At 41.9% G+C, this 27,657-nt stretch overlaps 1 protein-coding gene across 17 annotated transcripts in view; it reads left to right on the forward strand.

The window, feature by feature from the left end:
* EPHA5 (EPH receptor A5) overlaps positions 1 to 27,657 on the forward strand; it is a 381,695-nt gene that overhangs the window by 316,975 nt on the left and 37,063 nt on the right. For all 17 annotated transcript variants that reach the window (XR_008309586.1, XM_053260106.1, XM_053260107.1 and 14 more), the window contains 3 exons: positions 11,339 to 11,406; positions 13,482 to 13,607; positions 14,642 to 14,827. Coding sequence is in view for 16 of the 17 variants with exons in the window: in XM_053260106.1 (XP_053116081.1) it covers positions 11,339 to 11,406; positions 13,482 to 13,607; positions 14,642 to 14,827 (380 nt within the window). In the remaining variant the exon portion in view is untranslated. The remainder of the gene's footprint in view (positions 1 to 11,338; positions 11,407 to 13,481; positions 13,608 to 14,641; positions 14,828 to 27,657) is intronic.

Genomic DNA, 27,657 nt, shown 5'->3' on the forward strand with positions numbered 1-27,657 from the left:
TGTGCATTTGCTGTTTGTTCTACTGAACCTGCCTCCAAAACATTTTAATTTTCATGCCTTATTTCCAAATATTTTGGCAAAAAGATACAATTTTACAAGTATTAGCAGAAGGGTGTTTTTTTTAAGGCAAGGATTAAAAATGAAATGGTACAAATGAATAGCTCCATGGTAGAGCTACCCTTTCTTTCAGGTTCCAGGTTCATTCCTTAGTACCTCCAGTTACAAATACTCTTCTGGGGAAATGGAGAGTCACTGCCAGCCAGAGTGGACAATATTAGACTAGATGGACAAATGGCTGGATTTTGTAACAATCACCTTCATAAGTTCATTACGGACAATGTTGCACCTCCAGATTCTGGTGACAGAGTCAGGCTGGGGCCATAGATAACCATGCCTGAATAGAGACTTAGAATCCATGTTTTCTGAAGAAAGTTACTGGCAGGAGCGGAGCCACCATTGCGTGGTAGGGTTCAGAGTACCCGGGCCGCCAATGAAAAGGGCTGTGCAAGATGCCATGTGCGTGTGACGTTACGTACATGTGGATGTGGCCTGATCACTGGAGGGCCTGCCCCAGCCCGCCAGTGCTCATTTCCAGCCAGCATTTTCTGGCTGACTGCATTATTTTTCTTCCTCTTCCTCCAGTGAAAAAGGGAAATAATGCAGGCAGCCAACAAACGCTGGCTGAAAATGAGCTCCAGAGAGCTCTCACAGGCTCATCAGAGCCCAGACACACACACACACACACACTTTGTGCGTGACATCATGCACAAACAGGACGTGCCTGGGATCTGCAGAACTCCAAGTGAGCAGCGTTTGCTGGCTGCATTATTTCCTGTTCTCTCCCTTGCTGGAGGGAAAGGAAGGGAAATATTGCAACCAGCCAGTAAACACTGGCTGGAAATGAGCTCCAGAACAGAGAGCTCGCTCGAAAATCTTCAGTACCCTTGATACACCCCATTTGTGTGTGATGTTGCATGCATGGGGCATCATTTGTGCTCACGAAGTGCGCGCACAGTGCAGCCGCAGCAGTGGGACAGAACAAAGGCTGCTGTTCCACTGGCTCCACCCCTGCTTACTGGGGGGAGGGCTGAAGCTTGGTGTGGGTGGCAAGGTGCTGTAGATGGTGCTGTAGAGCAGATGAAGGCAAAAGGCTGGACTCAGTATTTAAAAAAGGCTTCATACTGCTTGTCAATTTCAGGGGGGGGCCAATGTTACACATTCCTATTCCCCCTTTTGCCTGAAGAAAGCTCTGAGGTCAGGCCCCAGCTAGGCCCCAGCCCCAAGTCATGGGATTTCTTGCTGAACTCTTATTTCAAGGCTCAGTCTCTAACAATTGATGTAATCTTTATTAAGGCTGAATTCTCCCCACCACTTTTCTGACCGCAGAGATTAACCAAGATCAACATGGGGCACCTGGCACATGATCAGTATTGCTGCCAAGCTCATGCATTTTCCAACACTGTAAAGGATCCCTATTGAATATTTTAAAAAACTACTACAGAATTATTTGACATGTGTAGGAGCTTTTCTTCATGAATTGCAAAGCCTGGTTGATGTTTTGAGTGGCTCTTAACAACCCAACTAAGACAGGAGGGAAAGCATCCGCCTTTCCAGCTGTCAGCCAATTTGAAACTTGAAGTTAAGAGAAGCTGATTTAATAGGCAGAAATCCTGCTGCGTTTATCTTGGGTGTGATTTGGAGAGAACTGATGGAGTGTCCTCGCATGCTGTGACATTACCAGGATAAAAAAAAAATCTATTCCAAGACAAGTTATGACCCTTTCTGGAAGCATTTTGTGGGCATATTTTGATTCCTGTCAAGTGCTCAGTAGATGATGTTAAGTTAAAGCTCCTTGCTTAAATGATTCCTCCTTGTAATTATTTCTAGAAAATAGCAACATTTGGTTACAGTGTAGCTGAGCTCAAGTGCAGCCCACAGCATGGAGTAGCTGCTTCTTATCTCTGTGTCTTTTAGTCTGGTCAGGGAAAAACCAATCTGCCAGAAAAGCAGGAACAGGGGTAAATGACAGTTCCACTTACTGAGTTTTATTAAACAGAAATGCCTAATTCACGACAGAACCACTCATTATGTGCTGATGTGTGTAATAAGCCTCTGACAATCACTTTTTAAAAATGGAATCTACTTTGGAAAAAGACAATCTGCAGAAGAGAGGGGTGATTAACCACCCCCCTGCCCTCCATCCTCTCACTCCACTAGTCCTCCACCAAACCACCCACAAATTCAAGGGCCATTGAGCTGTGCACTTACATGGAAAACACACCTGGAGAAAGCAACTAGTTGTGTGGGAGTTGCAGGAAGAAGGTTGCAGGATGGAAAAATTAAACACTCCTCCCCACTCGCCTTCTCGGCTGCAAATCTTCCCCTGCCAAAGTGTGTTTGCATAGAAAAAGTGGTTACCAGGATTTTTAAACACATACTGTGGTGCACGTGTAGTTCTGCCCTTGCACAAGTTGTGGAAGAGGTTGTGGCTGCAAGTGGGGGAATACTGGGTGGCTGAAAGTGGGGAATTCCATGATGGAATGTTCCTCTATATTAACTGTTCCTGCAGACAAAAAGCTAGATTGCTAGGGAGCTTTCTCCCTGATATGTTCATTGTATATGCATGGGTATGTCCCCCACAAGGGGGAGTAAATGACCCCACCCCCGCAACTACAGCGTGACACAGTAGAGACCAATGTTTATCTCCACTAACACATCTCTATTCCTTATTTGTCCCATCCCAGCTCCATTTCTGTCTTGGTTTCAGAAGACTTCACAGCTGATAAATAAAGAGGCTTCTGATGATGCTAAAATTGTGGCTTGGATCAGATTTACAATTAGAACTCGGGTTTAGTAATCAGACCATGGGCTACACATGCCCCTCCACCATTGACTCCATACACTCCAATTCCTCCTCCACTCCACTTCACCCTTAAATATTACTATTCGAGGTAAAATGAAACTTGTTTTAATAATCTGGATTTAATTAGTGAGTTATGCCTAGTACTACATCAGACCAATAGTATAATTTTATCTAGATGTGTCTGCAGAAAGTACCTTTGCAAGTGCTTCCCAGTTCATACCATTGTATTGTCAGAGGAGGATCAGGTATTGTCAAATATTAGGTGGTTAGGTGATGATATCTCATGGTTCAATTGGCCAGCATCCCAATCCCATGCTTAAACATATTTGAACAAAAGGGTTATTTAAACAAAAAGATGGTTAAAGTTGGAACCAAGTCTCCATTAAGTGGTCATTGTCTAGCCAGCATATTCAGGGGAGAACATAGGAAACTGCCATATACCGAGTCAGACCATAGGTCCATCTAGCTCAGTATTGTCTACACAGACTGGCAGCAGCTTCTCCAAGGTTGCAAACAGGAATCTCTCTCAGCCCTATCTTGGAGAAACCAGGGAGGGCACTTGGAACCTAGATGCTCTTCCCAGAGCAGCTCCATCTCCTAAGGGGAATACCTTACAGTGCTCACACATCAAGTCTCCCATTCATATGCAACTGCTTAAGACCCTGCTTATCTCAGGGGACAAGTCATGCTTGCTACCACAAGACCAGCAAATCATGGGAGCAGTTGCTGCTTATAAGCAAAAGTATAGTACAAAGAAGAAATTTCCACTTCCCAAAGACTTGGAAGGGGCAATAGCTCAGTAGTAAAGTGAATGTCTTGCATGCAGAAGGTTCTTGGTTCAATCCCAGGCAAGTTTTTCATTTAGTGGACATTGTTTTGATCCTGAGAATCCATCCTTTATGTTTACATGAATTAGCATATGTTTATAACAGGATGTGCATAGAACCAGTTTGGCCAGTTTGATACAAATCCAGACCAGATTTGAACCAGCCCAATCCAGCTTCATGGCCAGTTTTGAACCAGGGCCGAGCTGGCTTGTGGGCCAGCTCAGTGGTATAAAGTACTTGTAAAGGGGAATCCACCAATGTCTCTGCCACCTCCACCAAAGCTGCCTCCGCCATCCCCGCCGCCTGAAATTTAAAGGTAAAAAGTACGTTTTCACTCCCCCCCTGCTTTATTCTAGTCCCCCCTGTACTTTTAAAGGGGAATCCTTGCTTGATTGCCCTTTACAAGTATACCCCCCAAACCAGCCCACGAGCCAGGTCTTAGAACCAGGGGTCGGTCTGGCTCGAACTCAGACTGGCACCTCCCTGTGGGGGGCCAGGCAGGTTCAAACTTGGACTGCCCAAACTGGGCCGGTTCTATGCTGAGCCCGGCTTGCACATGCCTAGTTTGTAATGGCATTTGGGGCTTTCCCCCACTGTCTTCAGAACTTGGCAATCATGATGTATTCATATTAAAAAGTATTTCACAGTCTTCACATCCTTAATATAACTCCAGCTTAGAAATACAGAGTATACAGCTCCTGTGTTTTATGGAATACCATGCGTGCTGTTTCTCATACTTAGGAACAATAATTGTAAAGATTTGAATAGACTTCATACAAGACATATGCCTTTGTAAAAAGTCAGGAACAAATAGAATCTATATTGTGTTGCGCTTCATTTTCCTACTGTCCCAGTTAAAAGAACAACCAACAATTTTGACATTCTGATGACACAAACAAGTTCATTGTGTTATTCATGCAAAATGGGGGAAATCAGTATTACTGTTTGGAGAATTAATGGATTGAATAAATAATGAACAGTAGGTGTAGTGTACTGATAATTCTTAAGATGGAAGGGAGAAACTTGGATCAGCTCTCCTGCCTTAAAATCTGTTTTCACAGCATGTGCCAAAGCTTAAAATAGTTCACTGCTCCTAATATAAGAAATGGCAGAGATGGTGTGCTTGTAACTAACACTTCCTTAACAAGTTAGCAGTGTTTGTAATTTGAGTCTTAATTTTTGCTATTTGTGGCATTGCAAGAATTGTTTCTCACCAGCTTGAGTGCGTGACTCCAGCTGCTGAAAACAAAGCATGCTCCTATTTTGGATATATTCCAAATGAGCTTGTCAAGGTTTAGTCCCAGGAACTTTTTTTTAAATTAAGTTGGATGGTAGGAGTGTAAATATTTACATTTACATGCATATTTTGGTTTATAGATAATTTCCGAGGTCTTACTTTAGCCATCCTGTCACCCACAAATCTGCTCTCAGGTTCTTTCTAGTCTTTGCATATCCAATACTGTTTTAGATATCTTTGCATCTTCTGTCCTTGTCCATCAGTATGCAAGTGATCTCTCTTCTCTCCTGGCCATCTTTTGGCTTATCTGCATTTACGGTCTCCTTCCTCCAGCCCTCCTTGGAGTAGTGAGTGGTTTCTTAACCTTTACCCCAATGGATCTTTTTTGCTCTCTTTGGTAAAGGCTAAGAAATCACACACACCCCTCAGCATTTGAGGCTGTGAAGTGGAAGAAAGAAATATCTGGTACAGTCTCCCAGCTGTGTTAAATACTCACAAACACCTACACATCTGACAATCTCGGATGAAATCAGGGAGGTGGTTGTACACCAAGACAGATAGAATATGTTGGATACTCAAGTATAGACAACAAGGTCTATTTGTTTTATACTATAGGAGAGGAAGCTCTCAAAAAGTATCAGTTCATAGGCTATATCTTAATGCGGAATAATATATATAAATCACACAGAGCAACACAGAATATGACATGGGGCATGCAATATTTTTCTGGTTTCAGAGAGTTATAAGTGATATGATGTGTATTGCTACACATATTGCCTCAAAAGCCTGATCAGAAATGAGAGTGGGGCCAAAAAGTCTTTGTACACACCTTCGGAAACAAGGTCTGTATCATACTACCGGTATATTTGATTTTAGTAAAAGCTGCTGTTTCCCATCTTGTAGGTGTTCATCATATTCATTAATTTACATAGAGAGAAGATACAAAACTTGCTAGCTGGCTGGTTGGTAGATAGGTAGGTAAAGTGCCTAATATTGTTAAGCAGCGCCCCAAAATTAAAAACAACTATACAGGCCCTATCCACAGACTTAGTTTTAGTAGCCAGGTATTAAGTGACCAGGCACCTGGCCCACATCTTGACAGCTGCACTAGCTCCAGGTCCGTTCCTGAGCAATAGTCAAGGTGCTGATGTTGACCATTAATTACTAAATGGCTTGGGATCAGTTTCTCCCATATAAATCTTTCCAGTTACAAAGATCCTTCCCTGCGGCCCTTCTTTGCACCCTGCTGCTTTTGGAGGCGAGGCAGGCGGTGGTCTTCGCACAGGGTCAGTTTCAGGAGTCCAGCTATGTCAGGGGTATCATGCTGGAACTGAAATGATGACTCTAGTCACTCTGGAGGTGAGAGAAATACCACAATTGAAAACTTTTTTTAAAAGGGGGCGGGGCCTAGTCAGCAGCAGTGGGTCCTACCAGGGTGTGGGATCCCTGGCATTTGCCATCCTGTTACCAAGACTTCCCTTCTCAGTGGTGGCACAACAATCAGAACACCCAACTGGTGCCGAGCTTAATGTCTTTTCAGTACCTGGCGAAGCCTTTTTTATTTGCCCAAGTCTTTTAGATCCTCGGTTCCACTGTGCTTTAACTGGCTATTTGATCTCTCCTGCTGTGGCTCTGACTCTTTTTATACTATATAATGTTATTGTTGTGATTGGTTTACTGCACTTATCATGTTTAGATTTTTAAACTTCTAAGTCACACTGGGATACCTTTACCTGAAGAATGGGGTAAACATCTACTAAATAAGTAAACATTATTATCACAACAACCATTTCAAATTCTGTCTTGAAACTATCCTCAGGTAAAGGATATATACCAGTAGCAGTCATTCCCTTGGAAAGGACAGCTCCAGGGCTTAAATGTTAGGCAGCAGCTCAATTTAACAAGGTTAATGGAAGGGGGTGACAATTCCTTCTTAAAATCCTTTTAAATTGTTTTTAAGACAATATATACAGAGCCATCTAGAGACAAAAATACCGTGCTTTTCACCATGTCCCTCTTGTCAACATATGTCCCTTGTTTGTAATCAAATCCAGGATGACATACTGTTTAATGGGTAAATGGGGAAAGACAGCAAGTCTTCATTTATTAACTGAGTTGCATGTAACAGAAACAATTTCCAGCAGACCTTTGAAATGCACTGCAAACTTTTCCAGTCAGCACAGCAAAAGAAAATTTGCTCCTGAGAGTGACTTCTTATTTGTAAAGTTGTTTATATTGGTAAGTACGCCCCTTTTGCTCAAGCACTGAGAAGTCTAGGGGCAGGACTACATGGGGGCTGTTCACACAATTTATTTATTATTATTTATTTATTCGATTTCTATACCGCCCTTCCAAAAAAGGCTCAGGACGGTTTACACAGAGAAATAACAAATAAATTAGATGGATCCCTGTCCCCAAAGGGCTCACAATCTAAAAGAAACATAAGATAGACACCAGTAACAGTCACTGGAGGTACTGTGCTGGGGGTGGAGAGGGCCAGCACAATGGTGCATACGTGGTTGGGCAGGCAGCAGGGAAGGCAGGGTTCAACCTACCTTCACCCAGATGAGTGCTCACAGCCTAGAGGTGCACCAGCCATGCGCCCACCCAACCAGCGCTGCCAAGAGCCATGCAGATTAATCTCCACACTGCTGGCAGTGCTGGTAAACAGAGGCCAGGCCTCATTGTCATGGCCTTCATGAATCCCACAATGCATGCGATGTGCGCAATGCATTGGGAAATTCTTTCAAGAGACAGGCGCTCTAGGCACCCATCTCTGTGTGTGGCTGGGCTAGTAGTACTACACAAGCTCATGGTCCAGGTTAAGGGAGTGCTCACTTCAGCTAACAGCCAGGCTAAGAAGTGGCGCTAAGCGGTTCTGCCCCACCAATATCGGGTCCAATCTTGGCAGTTCCCACATGCAGCCTAACCCAGGCTGAGCATACTAGCCTGGGTTAGGCTCCATGTGAGAACAGCCTCATGGATTAGTTTACTTTGAATGAGAGCAAACTCTGGAGCCTTATGGTATCTCTAAGCATTTGTTTGCTTACAAATATCCAAGCAGAACATAATGTAAACAGATTCCTGATAGCACAACCTCTCATCCTACTCAGAGTCCCAAAGAGCAACTGCACTCCAAGAATGATGTTAGCAACTCCAGTGAAAAACTCTCATATCTCTGGTTCTGAATCCCTGAAAATTCAAACTATAGATTTGCCTGACTGAGAGCAGGGGAAACACATTTTTAAATGTTTCCTGTATTTAAAATGCCCTGCATGTGGTAAATATGCATATCAGGGAGAGAACTACAGTAATGTGCTTGTATTCTCTGCATGGGGAAGTAGTGGGTTCAGTTTTTGTTTGTTTAATGTGATACAGCACTTACACACACTTACTTTTAAACTTGATAAGAGCTCACAACTATCCAGTAAAGAGCTGCAAGCCTTTATCATCCATTACCCTACTGTGTGAATCATCTAGTTTGGTGTTGTCTTGTAAAATCAGTTCCACTGGGTTGTGTGTGTGGCTCATGCCATCCCTTTTCCTATAAGATGAGTCATCCTTCCATCAGCCCATTTTTCCTCTTATAAATTTGTTGGAGGAGCCCTTTACAGCCTCAGTTTTATGATGCATGTGATAAATATTTCAGTAAGGTAATTGTCACTGTGAAAGTAAGCTTTATACCAGTTTAAATGCCACAAGAATACTTAAAATGGAAATGTCCCTCTTCTGTTCTGCATTTATTGAAAAACATTGACCTGCGATCCAGCTCTCATTTTTTTCCAGACTGATGGGAATAAAAGACATAAATTTGCAAATGAGAATTTCTCTACAATATTGAAATGAGCAACCAAATTGAAATCCATATCTTCTGAAAGTAAAACATTGATGGTATACTCATTCAGTTTCTGTAGTGCAGAGGTGGATAAACCCAGACTTAGACCTCAATCCTATGCATGCTTGTGTGAGAGGTACATCCACTGAACACTGTGGGCCTTGCTTCTGAATGAACATGCATAAGTTTGGACTGCAAAAGGCTTTACATGTTTTCCACAATAAGTGATTTAGTACTTGTCACAATAAGTGATATAGCTTGTGATTCAGTAATACAGCAATAGCACAAACACTCATAATAAGTTATACTTCCTCTAATGTGCATAAAACAAAAATGAGAGTGTTTTTTTTATCTTCTGTTATATTGCAGTTCTTATCACAGTAAATATAACTGGGTGACTATGTTAACCTTCCAGATATCAGTCCCAAATAAACCCCAATTAAGTCACCGTGTGTGTGTGTGTGTGTGTGTGTGTGGAGGGGGAGGTATTTGACAGCAACTCCAGTTATTTATATTCAAGGTCTGTAATGACCCCAGGGTTAATACCTATGGATTCTCTTAGACCTCTGATGTCTTACTCATAAACTTTTTCCTTCAACTCAAACCCTTTTGTAGTTTCTGAATAATAATAATAAAAATACCAGTTCATAGTAATTTAACTGCGCTTAAATGTAGCGCAGTTGGCTATATTGAGATAAAGTAACTATTATGGTGCTGAAAAAGGAGTTTTCAACATGCTTGGGATCATTTATATCCGTATACTTTGAACATTCATAGAGTGTTCCATTTTTAAAACTAACTTTAATTAGGGTCTTACTGAGCCTAATGCATTTTTAGTACAATTTTAAAACAAATTATGCAATGGGAGTGGGGGCTGAAATACTACAGGTCAATTGACATGTATACATCCTTATTATAGGTGGAAAATGGAGTGCGAAATGGCACAGGTCAGTGGGCAAAGGTTTACATAATTTTAATACCCTTTTGGGTATGATGGGTTAAGATAATTAAAATTCCATTTTGTACCAAAATTTATATTTAGAACATAATATTGCCAATTTAGGGTCAATAATAACATAACCATGAGGACATTAATACTGGTACAGTAATATATTACTTGACTGTAAACAAAATCCATTCTTCTGTTTTCAGATTAATTCACAAGGACAGAAAGAGGATAGTGATAACTAGGCTAAGGTTTTGTCCCCCATCAGACAATCTGGAGATATAGGTTCTTCTTAATATATATGAATTGAACCAAGGTGCACTAGATTGGAATACGCTAATTGGAATGCATGAGGCTTTTGTTTCCCATTGGTTGATTCTCATGATTTTCAGAATATCAGAATATCCAGAGTTCTGACCAATGAGTTGTGAATGTTTTTGAGTTATTTTGAGTAAGGGTTTTAAAAGTTCATTTTGTCCTCCATAAATTTGATGAGAAAATTATCAATATTTGACATGCCTCAATGGAGGAGGGGGGCAGAAAATGCTGTGAAGACGATCAAGAGGTTTAAGAGAGGATTCAAAATATCCCCATTCAGATGCTTTTTCCTAAAATGTGCTGTACACAACTGCAGCACCAGAAGTGGGTCTGGAAGTCCTGCCCTGGCCCATCATTCATCCCCCTCACTATTTACGTAGGTGAGAAGTAGGTAGGTTTTTCCTACTTTGGGGGCTGTAATCATGTACAGCACCTTTTAGAAATGCGTCTGAATAGGGCTAATGTTGTAGTACCACAACATGGTTCCTTTTCACTCCAGCATTGTCCTACTCAGTATGAGAAGGAAGCAAGCCTTTGATCTTTTTCTCCTCTGCAATCCCCAGTTAAGAAGTAGCATATTGCTTGGAGCAATATCAAGTAGTATGCTGGATCCTGGGCCAGCTCCAGAAGGTGGAAAAGAGCCCCACAAAGGGCCCACTGTCCCAGCAGTGCCATGATTTGCCCTTTGCATGGAGCATTCAAGAAGATCAGAGGCAGACTGAAGCCCTGTTCAGACGTGATGGGATCTTAGGATGCTGTACTCACAAATGGCATCCCCAAGAGTATTCCTGCATACAGGCATACCCCCACATTGATGTGCTCTGAAACCCCACCCTTTGCTCTCCATGGTTACAGTGTGTGTCTGCAGTGTCAAATGTTGTACTCATGAAGATATTCTTCCCATGATCAGAGCACGGATCCATAACAACTGAAGTCTTTAAAGCCCTGCACACCCTGCCTCTTCCAGTTTAAGGGAGCTCACTGGGTTCCTTACCAGAGGGCCCTGAAATCCTGAAACTAGCACTGGTGGGATCTACCTGAACTGACTCTCTCTTGCTGACTTGAAAAAGGGTTATGGATAGCAAATCCAATAAAATGTCCAAATACAAATGATCCTAGTCACTCCTTAAATTCTGCCTAGGTAAGGACAGGACAATGATGTGTTAATCTGAGACTTGCTCCTTTCTCTTACCAGGAGATAAAGGTCCGTACAAAAAGAGCTTTACATTTCTTATCTGATAGTTTGTTTATAGTGCAATAGTACTGATGAGATATTTTCTTATATAATGTCTTAAATCTTATTCTATGACAGGCGGTGTGGGTACAGCAAAGCTAAACAAGACCCTGAAGAAGAAAAGATGCATTTTCATAATGGCCACTGTGAGTATATTTCAGACCTGCTTTGCTGAAATTTTTGAGAATTTATTTTTATTTTTTATACTGTACAATATATAGCATCATTTTTATGTAGTACTTGGGGATTAACAGAACTGCTGGGTTCAGCTCTTCAAACTTTGGGTGAAAAGCAAAATGATTTATTTCTACTTTGCCAAACCTCCTGAATGGATCACATAAGCAAGAATGGCTTGCTAGTTTTAGGAACCTAAGCACTGAGAAGACACTCCACTCCAATGATGGAAAGTTCATAGAAATATATCCCTTTCCAGATCAAAGTACTTTAGATAGATGGTGTGTGTGGTACAGACCAGGGGCCTGAATTAGACCCTTGCCTCACATGCTCCAAGGCAGGGAGCAGGAGACAAAGACACCTTTTCATTCCTGTACTGCAGGTCTCCTATTATTTCTGTGACCTGCTAAAAAGGCATCTGATCCTTTGCCTATTCCAGATGTGCTTCCACCCCATTAGAAGTTGTGGATTGTGGTCCAGATTAAATTGTGCCCATCGCTAATGCTAGTTGGTTTATAATCTTTTAAATATGTTGGAGATGACCATCATAGATGTAATTTATTATGATGTGGTCAAACATCATTGGATACCCATGTACCTTTTTAGATTGAATTGTTTTTAAAAAAATCTGGAAGGATTCCTATTTTCACTCAAACATTTTATTTTATTTTATTTTATTTTATTTTTATTTATTTTATTTTATTTTATTTTATTTTTTGAATTTGTAGACTGCCCCATATTTCCATCTGTGGGTGATTTACAACAAAATAACGGATTAAAAATGAAAATCTTTAAAACAATTTAAAACCACAGGCCAGTTAAAAAGCTTAGGTGAAAAAGTAAGTCTTCAGAGACTTTTAAAAAGTTGTCAGAGATCGCGGGGGCTCTTTTCTCAACAGGGAGCACATTCCAGAGTCTCAGGGCCCAGTAGCAACTGCAAGTGGCAACTGCAGATGAACCTCTCCAGACGATCTCAATGGGCGGTGGGGCTCATGGCAAAGAAGTCGTTCTCTTAAATACTCTGGGTCTAAGCTGTTTAGGGATTTATAGGTTATAACCAGCACCTTGTATTTTGCGTGGAAACATATTGGTAGCCAGTGTAGCTCTTTTATTATTATTTGATTGATTGATTGTTTGATTGATTGATTGATATACCACCCTTCCAAAATGGCTCAGGGCAGTTTTTAGTATAGGAGGAATATGGTTTCTCCAAGATAACCCAGAGAGCAACCTGGCTGCCACATTCTATACCAGTTGCAGAATCCAAACTACATACAAAGGCAGACCCACATAGAGCACATGGCAGTAGTAGTCAAGTCTGGAGGTTACCAACATGTAACCTCCACTGTTCTGAGGTCATTTATCTCAGTTGGGTTCAGTTCTATTTTATTATGGTCATTGACTAGAAAAGAGAACATAAAAAATACAAATATCAATATAACAAATATAAAATAAAATAAAGGAATAAGATTATAATTAGCATTGGTAAAATAACCAAGGAGTATTCATAACCTCCAGACGTATCCTACCCACAATGTAACAAAATCTGGCAACCTTCCACAGTCTGGCTACGTCTCAAGAAACAATCACAGCTGGAGTATCAGCCAAAGTTGACAGAAAGCATCTCTGGCCACCGCCTCAACCTGGGACACCAGGGAGAGGTTTGGATCTAGAAGTACCATTGATACGTTGGAATTTGCTTGTTTGGATGGTTTTTAATACAGGGGGATATGATAACCAGTTTTTGTTTTGTCCCATCTGGCATTTTTCAGTGAGAGCTGCAGACATTTGCCTATCCTAAGGGGGGGGTGTGTGTGTTGTGTGTGTGTGTGTGTGTGTGTGTGTGTGTGTACACCAAATGTCTCTTAAATAATTGAGCTCATAAACATATATTTATCATGGCAGGCTATTCAATGCTCACACACTCATTTTCATAATTATTAAGATATATTTCCCTCTATATCACTGACCCATCTAGTTAGGTGCCTACCCCATTACTCTCACCCATTACTACTTGTAATATCTTACACTTCAGTTGTTCTCACAGTTAAATTACCAGGAGTAAGGACGTACATTGACCCACATACCTACGAGGACCCCAATCAAGCTGTCCATGAGTTTGCCAAGGAAATAGAAGCCTCGTGCATATCAATTGAAAGAGTTATCGGAGCTGGTAAGAAGATAGATAAACTATCCATCTTCTCCATTTAATTTGCACTGTGATGATAGGAATTACTTAATGAACATTAAAATGCAAATAAATGGTACTGAATTGGAAAAAGATAGTCTGGGATTCTGTCACTGAAAACTGCTGATGTTTATAAGAGCAGAATTAAGTTCTGTGTCTCATTTTAAAAGCTTTTCTGTGATGATGAGGGGTTTGATAATAACTATAAAGAGGTCACTGGGAAGACTACTATTGTCAATGTATAGACCTCCAGTACTGGTGCAACTTTTCGTTTATAATGGCCGGAATTAGCATATTCCTTAGTAACCCCTGCTAACTGTGCAAAAAGGCACCCTTTTAACATGGTGATTCTCTTTATTTAGCAGAAGGAGAGTAACTGGCCCTATCCTTCCCCAGCACAGTACCTCCAGTGACTGTTGCTGGTGTCTATCATACATTTCATTTTAGATTGTGGGACAGGGATCCATCTTATTTATTTATTTCTTATTTCTCTATGTAAACCTCTTTGGAAACTTTTGTTGAAAAATGGTATATAAATATTTTGTCATTATTGTAAATAATTGATTGCAGACAAAAGGCAACTCCCACAGAAGGCCCTCTAATCTGAGGATCCCTCAATCAGTGTTGTCTTTCCTCCTCCCCCTATTTTCCAAAGTTCTCTTACATTAAATAAGGCAGGCCTTGACTCATTTTCTTTGGATCTAGAAGCCAGTCCAAAAAGTAGGAGCCATACAATGGGCACTTGACAAAATTGTTGGACTTGGAAGAATAATTCTCTCCCATGCATGTATGAATAATTCTCTCCAATGAATGTACAGTACATGTAGCACATGTAGGTGGTTGTACCATCCTTCTAGCCTTAAAATCTTACAGATTAATTCACCCATTTCTCATCACCTGTACATAGTTATTTATGTACATAGTTATTTATCATCACCTGTACATAGTTATTTATGTACATGTATGTACTGTTTCAGACAATAACAAAGGACGCTAACTTGGTTTGGTATTGTTCATAGGTGAATTTGGTGAAGTATGCAGTGGGCGTTTGAAACTACCTGGGAAGCGAGAGTTGCCAGTAGCCATTAAAACCCTGAAAGTGGGCTACACTGAGAAGCAAAGACGAGATTTCTTGGGAGAAGCCAGCATAATGGGGCAGTTTGACCATCCTAACATAATTCACCTGGAAGGTGTTGTCACAAAGAGTATGTATCTGGTGCTAACAAATGATTATAAATGTCTTGGCTCATGGAGCTATGGTCCAATGTGTTAACTAGTATCTTTGAAGCATCACATTAGTATAATGTGCCTATCTGTGGTACTTGCTGGACACCTGCTGTTACCATGGTAACTGAGTCATTCACAATGCCTGCTTGAGGATTTTGCCCATTTTATGGATGCAAAATCAGAGTTGTGAGATATAGGGGTGTGTACGAATTGATATCTGCGATTTGATTCAAGATTGAATAGAATTGCAGATCCCCCTAATTGATTTGTTGAAACCAGATGACTTGGTCAGCTGCCTCAGAGAATCACCCCGATTTGACCTGAATCAATTTGGGCAAACGGTGCCATTTTGAGGTTTGAGGCCTGTTTTGCTGAGGAAATGCTTGGTAAAAGCTCTCCTAGGTGGGTCAGCCTGGGTAGACCAGCGCTCTGAGGCAGGCTGACATGCCAGGTCTGGAGTGGACAGTTGGTCTGCCCACGGACCCCAATTGGTAGACTAGCTCTCCTGGTTTGCCAAGGAAAGCTGGTCTGCCAGTTGGGATCAGCAGGTAGACCAACCCTCCGCTTTGTACTTAGTGCGTCAGCCCACCTCAGAGAGCTGGTCTACCTCTGATCCCAACCGCCTAGAGACACAAATTTTGGGTGGTATAAAAACTTGTCTAAATTGGAAGACCAGCTCTCCCTGGAAAGAAGTGCCATTTTGAGGCCCATTTCCCCAGCAAAATAGGCCTCAAAATGGCACCCAAATGGATTTGGGCCAAATCAGGGGTGATTCTGTTCTACTCCAAATCTGGCCACTTTTTTCCAGCATGATTCAATTTGGGGTAGAATAATCAAATCACCTCCCGATTCACCCCAAATCGATTAGTTGCCGAATCAATTTGCACACCCCAAGTGAGAGAGACTAACTAAGGTATCAAAGTTTTCATTGTCTTGGGCCAAAGTTAGAACTAATCCACACATGCCTCCCTTATCCTTCATTCCTCCCCTCGCACCCACTCAGCCCCATTACGCAAAGGCTACAATTCTGAGGTCTCCCCAGGTGGGCATGTAATAGACTTTTGGGTTTCTTTTTACAAAGAGCAGTCTCTTCCTCCAGTCTTCAAAAAGTAAGGCTGAAATGGGATGCTTCAGGGAGGAAGCACACATTATAAAATATGAGTCTGCCACTCTTATCAAATTCCATCTTCATTATGCTGAGCAATCTGCCCTTGGTTTCAGCAGCAAACAATGCACAGTATAACAATATCAAGCAACAAAAAAGCATATTACCAGGTTGGGTGGAGGGACCTCCCCATGGGACATTTGCAGCATGAACAGTTTTCAGTAGCAGTGCCACGTTTCTTACAAATGCAGTTCTGTATTCCATCTCAATTCACAATTTAGTCTATGTTTGTCGATTTAACTACCAAATGCCTATAATGATCAGTGGCCAAAGGTCAGTGGTTCAGAAAGTGTGCCACTTGCTTTTAATTTTTCTTGTTGAAACTTGTTCTTATTTTTGTCTTCTGTTTCATGATCTCTAATCTAATGCAAATTTATTCAGCAATTACTTTCAACCTACAGCATGTAGATAATGAAGCAAGTAGCTCTCCGAAGGGGTAGTGTCGTGATGAGGTGCCATCCTTTGTGTAATACTGCTTTTAAGTGCCTGAGATAAGGGACCCACACTGTACAACTTGCCTTTGATCTGCTATTAAAACACGGTCCATCATAAATGCCACTGTAGTTTGCAAAGATGTCATTATAAATGATTAGAAGACCAAATCTCTTACCTTAAAATTTTTCATTTGTAATGCCTGAGCACATCACTTCCCTTTCCAAGATGGGTAAAATCACCCCAGGGATTGGCCGCCCATGAAAACCTCCAGGATCCACGCACATCCCGGCGGTACTGTGGCGCTAAACCCAACACTGAAGCCCGGCCCTGCTAACTTGGGAAAGAGGCACCTTTTTAACATGGTGATTCTCGTTATTTAGCAGGGGGAGGGTAACTTGTCATATCCACCCCCTGCATAGTACCTCTAGTGACTGTTGCTGGTGTCTATCTTATGTTTCTTGTTACATTGTGAGCCCTTTGGGGACAAGGATCCATCATTTATTTGTTATTTCTCTATGTATACTGCTTTGGTAACTTGTGTTGAAAAGTGGTATATAAATATTTGTTAAGGGTGCAAACATGCCCTTAACCCGGCTGCTGGGATCATGTGTCAGCATGAGCTGCTTGCAGCTCAGAGATGGGTGCTCTAGGGTCTGGAATCCCGCAGTGCACTGTTCTTGGCACGTGGTGCACTGTGGGATAGTCATCAGAACTGCTCCTGGAAGCACTGGTCATGTGGGTGTGCAGCTTGTGCACCGCAGAGGCTCAGAAGGTAGGAATCTGGGGGGAGATAGGTTGAACCCTGCCTTCCCACCTGCGCCCCCGCATGTGCTCATGTGACTAGCCACAAGGAGTGGTTATACCTTCTTGGGAATAAGCCAAAGAGCCTCGCTGCCCATGAGAGAGTACAGGGAAATTCTAGAGATTAACAATATCTTCCCCACCATCATCACCAAAAAACAAAGAACCATGACTCTTACCTTGCCCACATAGAATCCAAGATGGGGGACATCTATTTCCATGCAATTTGTGGGTTGAAATCCTATCTCGAATTTTAGGTGATAACATTCTCCCCTTAAATGTTGTTGGGGTCTATTCAGGACAAAATTCACACACTATACACAAAGTAGACAGAGAAGCGATCCTCACGATCACGTGAGGAGGCTACCCTCTTCTGCACGGAGGAAGCCCAAAAGTGCTTACCTCTCCACAGATTATCACAGCCAGGTCTCTTGGGAGGATCAGCGGTGCAGACGAGCGGCAGCCCCAGTAATGCATTGCACACTGGGATCCCCCCTCCCCCACAAGTGTGTCCACCACAGCTGCAAGCAGCCGCTGCAGACACACAATAAAAAACCCGAGGTTAATGGAGCACTTGCTCCATTAGCCTCATTTAAAAGGGTGGCTCCGTAAGTGGGCTTGCTGCCGAGCTGCTGCTGGGAGCCATAGGGCTCCTGACAGTCCTCACAAGCAGCAGAAATTGGACTGGGCTCTCACAGCCCAGTTCCTGCTGGTCGTGAGAATAGCTTCAGAGCATGGGTCTTGGACAGGGAAGAACTGAGTTGGAAGTTCCACTTAGAGTTCAGATCAACCTGCCTAAGATCACCTTCCCAAGCCCTGCTCTCTTTGCTGTTGTCACAAACTCATTTGCCAGTGACCGGAAACAAAACATTTTGTCTGGAGGCACCACACCTGGGAGATCTTTTCTGTGGGAAGAACCTCCAGCCCCCTTTGGCAGGATTCAGAAAGACCCAGAAGACAAACTTGGTCTGGGAGGCTGTGGTTGAGCCTGTCTCAGTTTGTCTTTATAGTTTTTAGATGAAGAGCTTTATAGGTCTTAGGTTACTCCTGCCAGTCTTTTAGAATTTGTTTAATTTGCATTGTTTTAATTGATTATAGTGATGATGTTGGTATTTTTATCATTGTTTTATTGTAAGCTACTCTGGGAGGCATTGTTCCTGAAAGACAAGTTTGCAAATCCATTAAATAAATACATGAAATAGAGCCATTCTGTGCATAGGAATCATGGTGTTCAGTTCTGTGTTTTCCATAGGAAACAGATAATCTGTAAAGACATAAAAGAGTCCTGTGTCACTTTAAGTACTAACACATATAGAGGCTATTCGCACAAGCGTGCAAAACTGGGCTAAGGAAACGCAGCCCAGTTTTGAATGCTTATGTGAACCATCAGGATCACGGCTGATTCTGGTGGCTGCATGGTGACAAAACCCACCAAAATAGCCTCCAAGTTAAATGAGGTTTAAGGAGCAAGCACTCCCTTACCCTTGTTTATTTGATGGTGTGTGCCACGGTTACTTGCAGCCATGGTGGGCACACTCGGGGGGTGTGCACACCATGCACTTGTGCAGTACATTGTTGGGGATCCGGAGGGCTGTGCATCCCTACACCCAACCCTCCTTGCCCGCAGACAGCCTCGAAGCTCTTTTCATGGATCATGAGAAAAGCTTCACTTCGTAGCATAAAGTAGCTACAGACATCTTCTTTGACAGACTAACGTGGCTGCCTCTCTGGATGTTATGTGGTGACATCCCAACACGTGCATGAACATTGTTTACTAAACCCCTGTGTGCTTACATCTAGGAATCTTGGCCCAGTCAACTACTTTAAAAATGCATGTATATACTGGCATGCTATCTACATGTTACAAGTTTGCTGCAGGATACACCAGTGTAATCAGTTCAGTCATAATTCCTGAAGCTCCCCTCAGCCATGAAGCTAACAAGGTGAGCTTAAGCCAGTCATGCTCTCTCTTGGCCTAACTTGTTTCCCAGAGTAGTTGTGAAAATAAAATGGGGGCGGTGGGGGAGGGATATGTTCACTGTCTGGAATTTCTTGGAAGAGGGGCAGAATATTAATGCAATAGACAGATAGCTTCATTTAAAATCTACTTTTAAACACTCAGCAATTTCATTTTGTCTACTCTTTGTACGAGCTAAAGAAAATTGATTTAAGCAGAATGCTCTGCATGGTCAAGTAGAATTTTACTGAATTTATAAGAGCAGGAGCAAACCATGTTCATTACTGCTGTGTCATTCTGATAAAGTAGTGAGATGCTACATGTAAAAAGGGAGCAAAACTATATAAAATTACCATTATAATGGTAATGTGTCAGTTATGGAAACCAGCCTACTACTACTACCACCACCCCTTCTACTATATACTGCTTTTCAATGAAGAAGTGGTATATACATTGGGGAAAGAGACATTATTTTTGTCGAGAATTGGAGTGTTTAATTTGTTGTCTTTATCTTGGTTAAGCATCTTTAGCTTTTATTCCCAGAGTGATTTAGTTCATGCATTTGTTCTTGATACGTATATTTAGTACTACAATGGGGAATTTGCATACACCCCAACCCATCAAGGGCAGTCCTTGTGCACTGCTAATGTAGATGACCTCCTGGATGTGGATGTGCACCAACAACATTACAACACTAATCCAGATTTCAATGAACCTGAAGGATGCAACTGTGGATGATGATGATTCACATCCCCACCTGGGGCCACTTGCCACACAAAGCACATATGAGTAGAGCTAGGTTGGGACCTGTGTGAATGTGGGAGGCAGGACAAGCCCTTTTGGCCTCAGGCAAAGGGAATGGGTTATTTACACTCTCTTCCTTCTCCTCTGAGACTGCTGCCTTCCACTCTGACCATGGGGAGTCATTAAGCTCCCTCTTAATGGGAGCTATCCCATTCATGTGGCTTTCCATGCACACCCATATCCTGGGTCTCCTGCCTTTATTGTGAGCAAGCCATTATTCAGGAAGAGGCCTTGCTTTTAAGGGAATTGGATAGATGCCATGATAGACATCTTCCTTCCCTGCCCCACCCCGCCACCAATCTGGTCTGACTGGCATGATGACCAGTAGCTTTTTGCCTTCATGGTATGGTCACTACTTTGTCTATGACTCTTCTCTCTGTTTGGCCCTCTGCCTTCCCACTTGCCACTTCCCACTTTGGCCCTCCTTCCCACTTGCCATACACTCGGCTCCTGCCTCTGGGGGATGGGCAGAGTGGGGTGCCCTCTGAGCATCTACAATTTGTAAGCCTAAATACTGGACAACAGCTAGTTTTGTTGGAGAGAGTGACAGGCCAAGGTCCAACCCACCCCTCCCCGAAAGTAGGTTTCTGGCATGTTCTAATGCCACAGACATTCCCTAGTTTCTTTTTCATCTTGTCTGCACCATTTTATGATTTTTTTAAACAAAAACATTTTATTTCACAATGGTTTATTACTTTAGAAACTGAGTGTTTCCCTGCTGTTGCAGTGCATAGGGTTACTCATTTAGCTGGTGCAAACTTGCAAAGCAGAGTGCCCCCTCCCCAGAAAGCAGTTGCCATTTTACAAACCTTTATTTTATTTAACTGGATTCTAACTATTGTCTTGGATTGTCTCACATGGGCTTTTCTCCAAGTTCACTTCAGAAATAGGTGGAACACAGAGGGAGGTTCTTCCGCAGCTTTTAATAGTTAAGTTCATAAAATTATGTTGATCAACGTAAAAACCTTTAAGTCCAGATGGACATCTCTGTGATTCTATTATAAAAGATCTCACAAAATGAGGCTGAATTCTTGACTAGGCCCTAGATCAGGGTTTCTTAACCTTGGGCCACCAGATGTTGTTGGACTACAACTCCCAGGATCCCCAGACATGGCCTTTGTGGCTGGGGATTCTGTGAATTGTAGTCCAACAACATCTGGGGGCCCAAGGTTAAGAAACCCTGCCCTAGATGGTTTACCAGCAAATTCCAAAGCATGTTTTCTGTTTGTATTTAAATACAATGCCTGATACTTTCATTGGATCTTCCTCTAATTCTTTTATTTTGAGACAGAAAATTATAGTTCCATAAGCCATTTCCCCACTCCACATAATTATGGTAAACTGCATATTTCCCCAGGAGTTGCTTTTGTGAGAATTTTCTTTCTGCATTTGCCAGTAATACATAATTTATCCTGGAAGCTTTCTCAATCACTAGTTTTCAATAACATGCAATACAGGTACATTACAAAATATTAAAAGCCAAATAAACTCTCTAAAAAGGGTGTAAAGACATTCTGAGATTTCAGTGGTGCCACTTAGGACAGATATTACATAGGATGTTGTGTGATACCATGTTGAACCATTGGTTCATCTCAGTTAGTGTTGGCAGCATCTCTCCAGGGTTTCAGGCAGGGGTTTTTCAGGCAGGATTTCCCAGCCCTACCTGGCTTGAACCTGAGACCTTCTGCATGTAAAGCAGATGCTCTACCACTGAGTTATGGCCCCATCACCATATAGCAATAGGTTTTTTAAAAAATTAAATCAGATGTTTTTATCCAAATTGGATCTTTATTTTGTCCTGTCAGTTGCATATTAAAGGGATATTGCATATCCCTTTAAAACTGATTTGAAATGGGGCTTGAATGTGATTGATTGATTGATTGATTGATTGATTAAGTGCCATCAAGTCGGTGTCAACTCTTAGTGACCACATAGATAGATTCTCTCCAAGATGATCTGTCTTCAACTTGGCGTTTAAGGTCTCTCAGTGGTGCATTCGTTCCTGTCGTAATCAAGTCCATCCACTTTGCTGCTGGTCATCCTCTTCTTCTTCCCTTCAACTTTCCCCCAGCATTATGGACTTGTCAGGGGTGCTGGATCTTATGTGTCCAAAGTATGACAGTTTCAGCCTGGTCATTTGTGCCTTGAGTGAAAATTCTGGATTGAGTTGTTCTATGATCCATTTGTTTGTTTTCCTGGCTGTCCATGGTATCAAAACTTGCAGGCAGGAGTCTCTCTCAGCCCTATCTGGAGATGCCAGGGAGAGAACTTGTAACCTTCTGCATGCAAGCATGCACATGTTCTTCCCAGAGCGCTGACATGTAGTCCCCCATTCAAGCAAATGGGGTGGGCCCTGCTTAGCATAGGAGACAATTCATATGTGCTGCCACAAGACCAGCTTGCAGATTCTGTGTCCTGAAAAGGTTGGGACACATCCAATGTATCCAATGGGACTACTTGGGAGTATGAAATTCTACTCACGTGACCCCAGTTAAAGATCAAAGGATCACTTCTCGATTTAGCATATCTGCTAAAGATGCATTAAATGTCACATGTAGTTTGGCCCTGAGTATCTGAAGTAAAGTGAAGTGACTGAGAATATGGACCTGGGGCTTTTCCTGAAGTGCTGCTTGCTCAGACTGATTTGCCAGTAGCCCAAAAAACACCAACTGACTTTTCGGAGTATATCTTAAAGGGGCACTTGAAAGGTTCCAGCATTGTAAACCTCAAGATTCTATTGCTTATAAATATGGCAGTGTTTGAGCTAATAACTTAAATCTCAGTGTGCATGATAGGAACATAGGAAACTGCCATATACTGAGTCCGACCATTGGTCTATCTAGCTCAGTATTGTCTTCACAGACTGGCAGCGGCTTCTCCAAGATTGCAGGCAGGAATCTCTCTCAGCCCTATCTGAGAAGCCAGAGAGGGAACTTGAAACCTTCTGCTCTTCCCAGAGCGGCTCCATCCCCTGAGGGGAATCTCTTGCAGTGCTCACACATCAAGTCTCCCATTCAGATGCAACCAGGGCAGACTCTGCTTAGCTATGGGGACAAGTCATGCTTGCACCACAAGACTAGCTCTCCTCTACTTGATGAGGTCTACAAATGTGCTTACTTTCAAGGGTGTCTGATAAAAATTGCCGTAGCAATAGCTAGTTAAAAAGTGCTGAAAATTGACACTTGGATCCTTTGGTGTCCAAATTTTATCTAGGCAAATCATATATTTCTTTCAAATTTTGATGAAAATGACTGGTGTAATTTTTTGTTGATATGATGGTTTGGAGCAGTGATTCAAAAGTTATTAAGGTTTTCCTGCTCCATTAAAGTCTATTGCTAGCAAATTCTGGCAAAATTATACAGAGCATGTCTGGTTTGACAATGAAGCCATAGTTTGCTAGTATTCTGAGATTGGCAGGGAGAGACAGCTACTGGATTCTATTGAAAGTGCAATGCCTGTTCTATTAGTTCTGGAATGTGAACTCTCATGGAAGAGGTGGAGGGGAGACATGGATAGGACAGATTGGGAAAGCCTGAGAACTGTTGTGGGGTGGGGAAGCTGTATGGGCACTTATTTTTGAAGAAGCCTGCCCAGGACTGCCGAAGCCTCTTTTTCTCCCTCCCTCATCCTCTCTTTTCTGTCAGGCAGAGACTGATTCCCTCATACTTCTTCCGAATTACTTCACACGTCTCAGTTGATAAAGAGTCCTGTTGCCCATCCTCCACTTTCAGAATGCTTACAGGAAAACTGCACTTGACTTCTGCAATAAGAGGGTACCATTGATTTTAATTACATTTTAATTAAAGTGTCACTTTAATTACACCTATTTTATTTTAAAAAACAACAACACTGAGATAATCTCAGTGAAATTTAGCCTACTTACTGCCTATTTACAAAGCTCAATTTATCTCACAGTTTCCAACTAGCTAATTACTCTCTTCTATCTCCTATAGGAGGGTGGGAGCAGACTCTTTGTTTTTACTTTTTGGAAGTTTTTACTTTGGGTCAGTGATCTTAACTATTTTTCAAATGAGGGCCACTTCATTAAAAAAAATAAAAATCCTGCAGTGGAGAGCCATTTCCCACTTCCATGCAGTGCTGTGCTTTCCCCAGCGCCGGGGGGGGGGGATGTGTGGGGGTGGCATGTGGGAGGAGGGCTATATGAATAACAGAGCCCTGTCAAGCCCCAACACCATCTTCAAAGGCATGCACAGAGTGCTGGGAAATATCATCTCTATAATCTCAGCAGCTAGATTGCCATCTTGGCCCTTCACCCTGGGAAGTGTCATCCTTCCCAGTACTTTCCCCACAGAGCTCTATGGACGACACTTCCCAGAATTCTGTGTGTACCTTTCAAGATGGTGTTGGGGCTTTACAGCCCTCCCCGCTGCCTTCCAGTGATGGAAAAAGCACAACTCTGTGTGGAAGTGGGAAATGACTCACACACTGGAGACCTTTTATCAAAGTGGCTCCCACGTGCACTTTCCAAAAAACTGTTGTACATATTGTAGTATATTTTGTTTTTATTTATTTTTATATGTATAGCCCACTCTTCCTCCTAGGAGCCCAGAGCAATGTGCATGGTTATGTTTATCCTCATAATAACACTGTGAAGTAAATTAGGCTGAGAGTGAAGTGAGCCCAAAGCTTCCAGTGAGGGAGCCCAAAGGGTTTGGGCTTTGAGTGAGCCCAAAGTCACCAGTGAGTTTCATGGCTGAACTCGAGTCTTCCAGGTCCTATTCCAACATTCTAACCACTGCACAACACTGATTCTGCTGGTTCTACTACACACTGGTTTTACTATACCATTGTAAGACTCCACTATAATGCAGAATATTCTACAACTGTTTTAGAAATATATAAAATATAATGCAATTCAGTACAATGTTCATTAGAATCAACATGAAATGTGACATTGGGGAGAGTATTTGATTGCCACCACTGTAATGATAAATTTTCTTTTCACAAACCATAGAACTTAGATAGAGTTAAGGCTATCTCATTTTGGCTCAAGCTCCACAAAGCCAGGAAATTGAAACTGAAGGCTGATGCCTTAACAAATGTGCCACGTGATCAGTAAAGATGTGCAATGTCACCAATTGTGCTCACTTACAACTTGCCCTCCATGCGCCCACACTTTTCCTTGCCCTTTGACCTTGGTCTTTCCTTGCCTTCCATGTACCCACACTTTCCCTTGGTATTTGAGGCCCAATTCAAGATGCGGAAAATGGAGTGCCTGGCTCAAGCAAAGATGCCCCACATTGTCTTGGTCCTGTACTATTTTATGAAGTATCTGTATTGCTAGAGGAATTCTCTTGTGAGTTAACAGTTTGTTGTTTCCATCATTAGCTTTCAGGATGGGTTCAAAAATTGGGAGGAGGCCTCTTCTAGTACCCTTCATCATCCATACATGTATTATTATTATTATTATTATTATTATTATTATTATTATTATTATTTCGATTTCTATACCGTCCTTCCAAAAATAGCTCAGGGTGGTTTACACAGAGAAATAATAAATAAATAAGATGGCTCCCTGACCCCAAAGGGCTCACATTCTAAAACGAAACATAAGATAGACACCAGCAACAGTCACTGGAAGTACTGTGCTGGGGGTGGATAGGGCCAGTTACTCTCCCCCTGCTAAATAAAGAGAATCACCACGGTAAAAGGTGCCTCTTTGCCCAGTTAGCAGGGGTTTGCCCAGTTAGCAGGGGTTAACATGTAGACAACAGAAAAGAGGTTTTATGGTGCACTCCAGCAAATGCTTGATGGCAGTACCATCTGGAGCTTGTCCCAAGCTCAGGGACAAAAGTTATCAGATGCTCCTCTATCACTGGCTTGCTTCTCTTCTGCCGGGGATTATAGACTTAGAAAATGCTAAAAACCTAGAAGGTGGTCCCATAAACTATATAATATAGTAGCATCACTAGTGTCTTCTATAGTCTCTGGTCCCTTCCAGTTCTGTTTTAAAAGCCTCAGCTGACACATAGAGCAACAGAGGAGAAGGATGAGAAGGGCACTGCTCTGGCAGGTGAAGGGGTCACATGGTACCCTAGGCAGGGAGGCTTGCCCTGGCACTCTAGGGACTTACTTCATTGCCCAGCCAGAAGAGCTCCTCTGCTGAATTATGTGAGAGTTCACATTTCTTACTCTGGACCTGAGAATGTAACATCATGGTTTTTCCTGTAGAATACAGAAAGGTAGGAGTTTTCAAACTTGGATTGCCAGATGATGGGCTATAGTTCCCATCATCCCCAGCCACAGTGGATAAGGATGATGGGAGTTATAGCCCAACAACATATAGCAACCCAAGTTTGAAAACTCCTGCAGTAAGGCTCAGATGTTTTATAAAGCAATACAGGACCAGGACAATGTGGGGCATCTTTGCTGGTGCCAGGCACTCCTTCTCCCCATCTTGAGTTGGACCTCAAAGACCAAGAGAAAGTGTGGGTGCAAGGAAGGCAGGTTGTAAGCAAGCACAATTTGTGACATTGCTCAGCATCATTACTGATCATGTGGTCATAAATTGGCAGACTGTTTGACTATCGAATCATCGAAGTGCCAATTAACCAATCTGTGTTTTGAAGTGAACAGAAATACTAGCTTCTGGAACAATTATCTCCCCCCCCCCCACATTTCCCTTGAATGAATGTGTGGACAAAATTACTGTATTAATTAATTAAATATTTTGCTGACCAAACACTTTGTCTGTCAAATTAACTGTTGTGGGTGAACTGATTAAGAAATTAACCTTGCTGAATTACTGTTAAGTGGATTTTGGAATATGCATATTTGGTTGCCGTTATACCATCTTCCTGTTAAGTGTTTAATTAAATTACTAACTTTTGAATAATTTGACTTGTTTAATTGAACTAACTGGCATGAAGAATCTATTAGTTACATTGAATTATATTAATCAGATTGAAAGAATTGGAGCTTAATCAAGTTGTGCGATTACAGTAATTTTTAATCCAATTGGTTGAGTCTGCTGACTAAACAAATCGAATGAACTGCTGTCGAACCAAAATGATTTGACTATTCAGAAGAAACAAGGGAAGGAATTTTGCAGTCTAAACACATCTATTTGAAATGAATCAACTGATAAACAAAATTTAATGAACTAATGATTCACTCCAATTAAATATTTGATTAATTGACTTGATGAAGCTGTTTGAACCACTTACCAAAATTTGGGATGCAAGCTGTAAAATTGTGATCTTGTTTTTCCTTATAGTGACTTGGGTTAAATGGTTTTGCTTGCCTCTATAGAAACTGATTTTTTTCATATAATTATTGTGCTTTGTTATTAGATAAACTTGATCAGAATGCAGTATTAGATCTATGTCTAATTGATGGACCAAAGCTATTGTGCTGGGAAAATATACTACTGTTTCAATTATGCCTCTGAAATTAGACAGGGAGTGGGAGCTGATATACCTCAGGTGTCGGCTGCTGAGATAGAATATATACTTAAGAAAGAGGACTTTGATGAAATATCATAGATGGTGACAGAATGGAGAGGGAGGCATCCACCGCACAAATTAGTAAATTATTCCCATCCGCCACCATTGCAGGACCTCTGTGATCAGTTGAAAGAAGGGCACTTTTCAGAAACTCAGTGGGTTTTTTTTTAAAAAATCACC

This window comes from Hemicordylus capensis, chromosome 6, assembly GCF_027244095.1.
Source record: "Hemicordylus capensis ecotype Gifberg chromosome 6, rHemCap1.1.pri, whole genome shotgun sequence".
NCBI classification, from domain to species: domain Eukaryota; kingdom Metazoa; phylum Chordata; class Lepidosauria; order Squamata; family Cordylidae; genus Hemicordylus; species Hemicordylus capensis.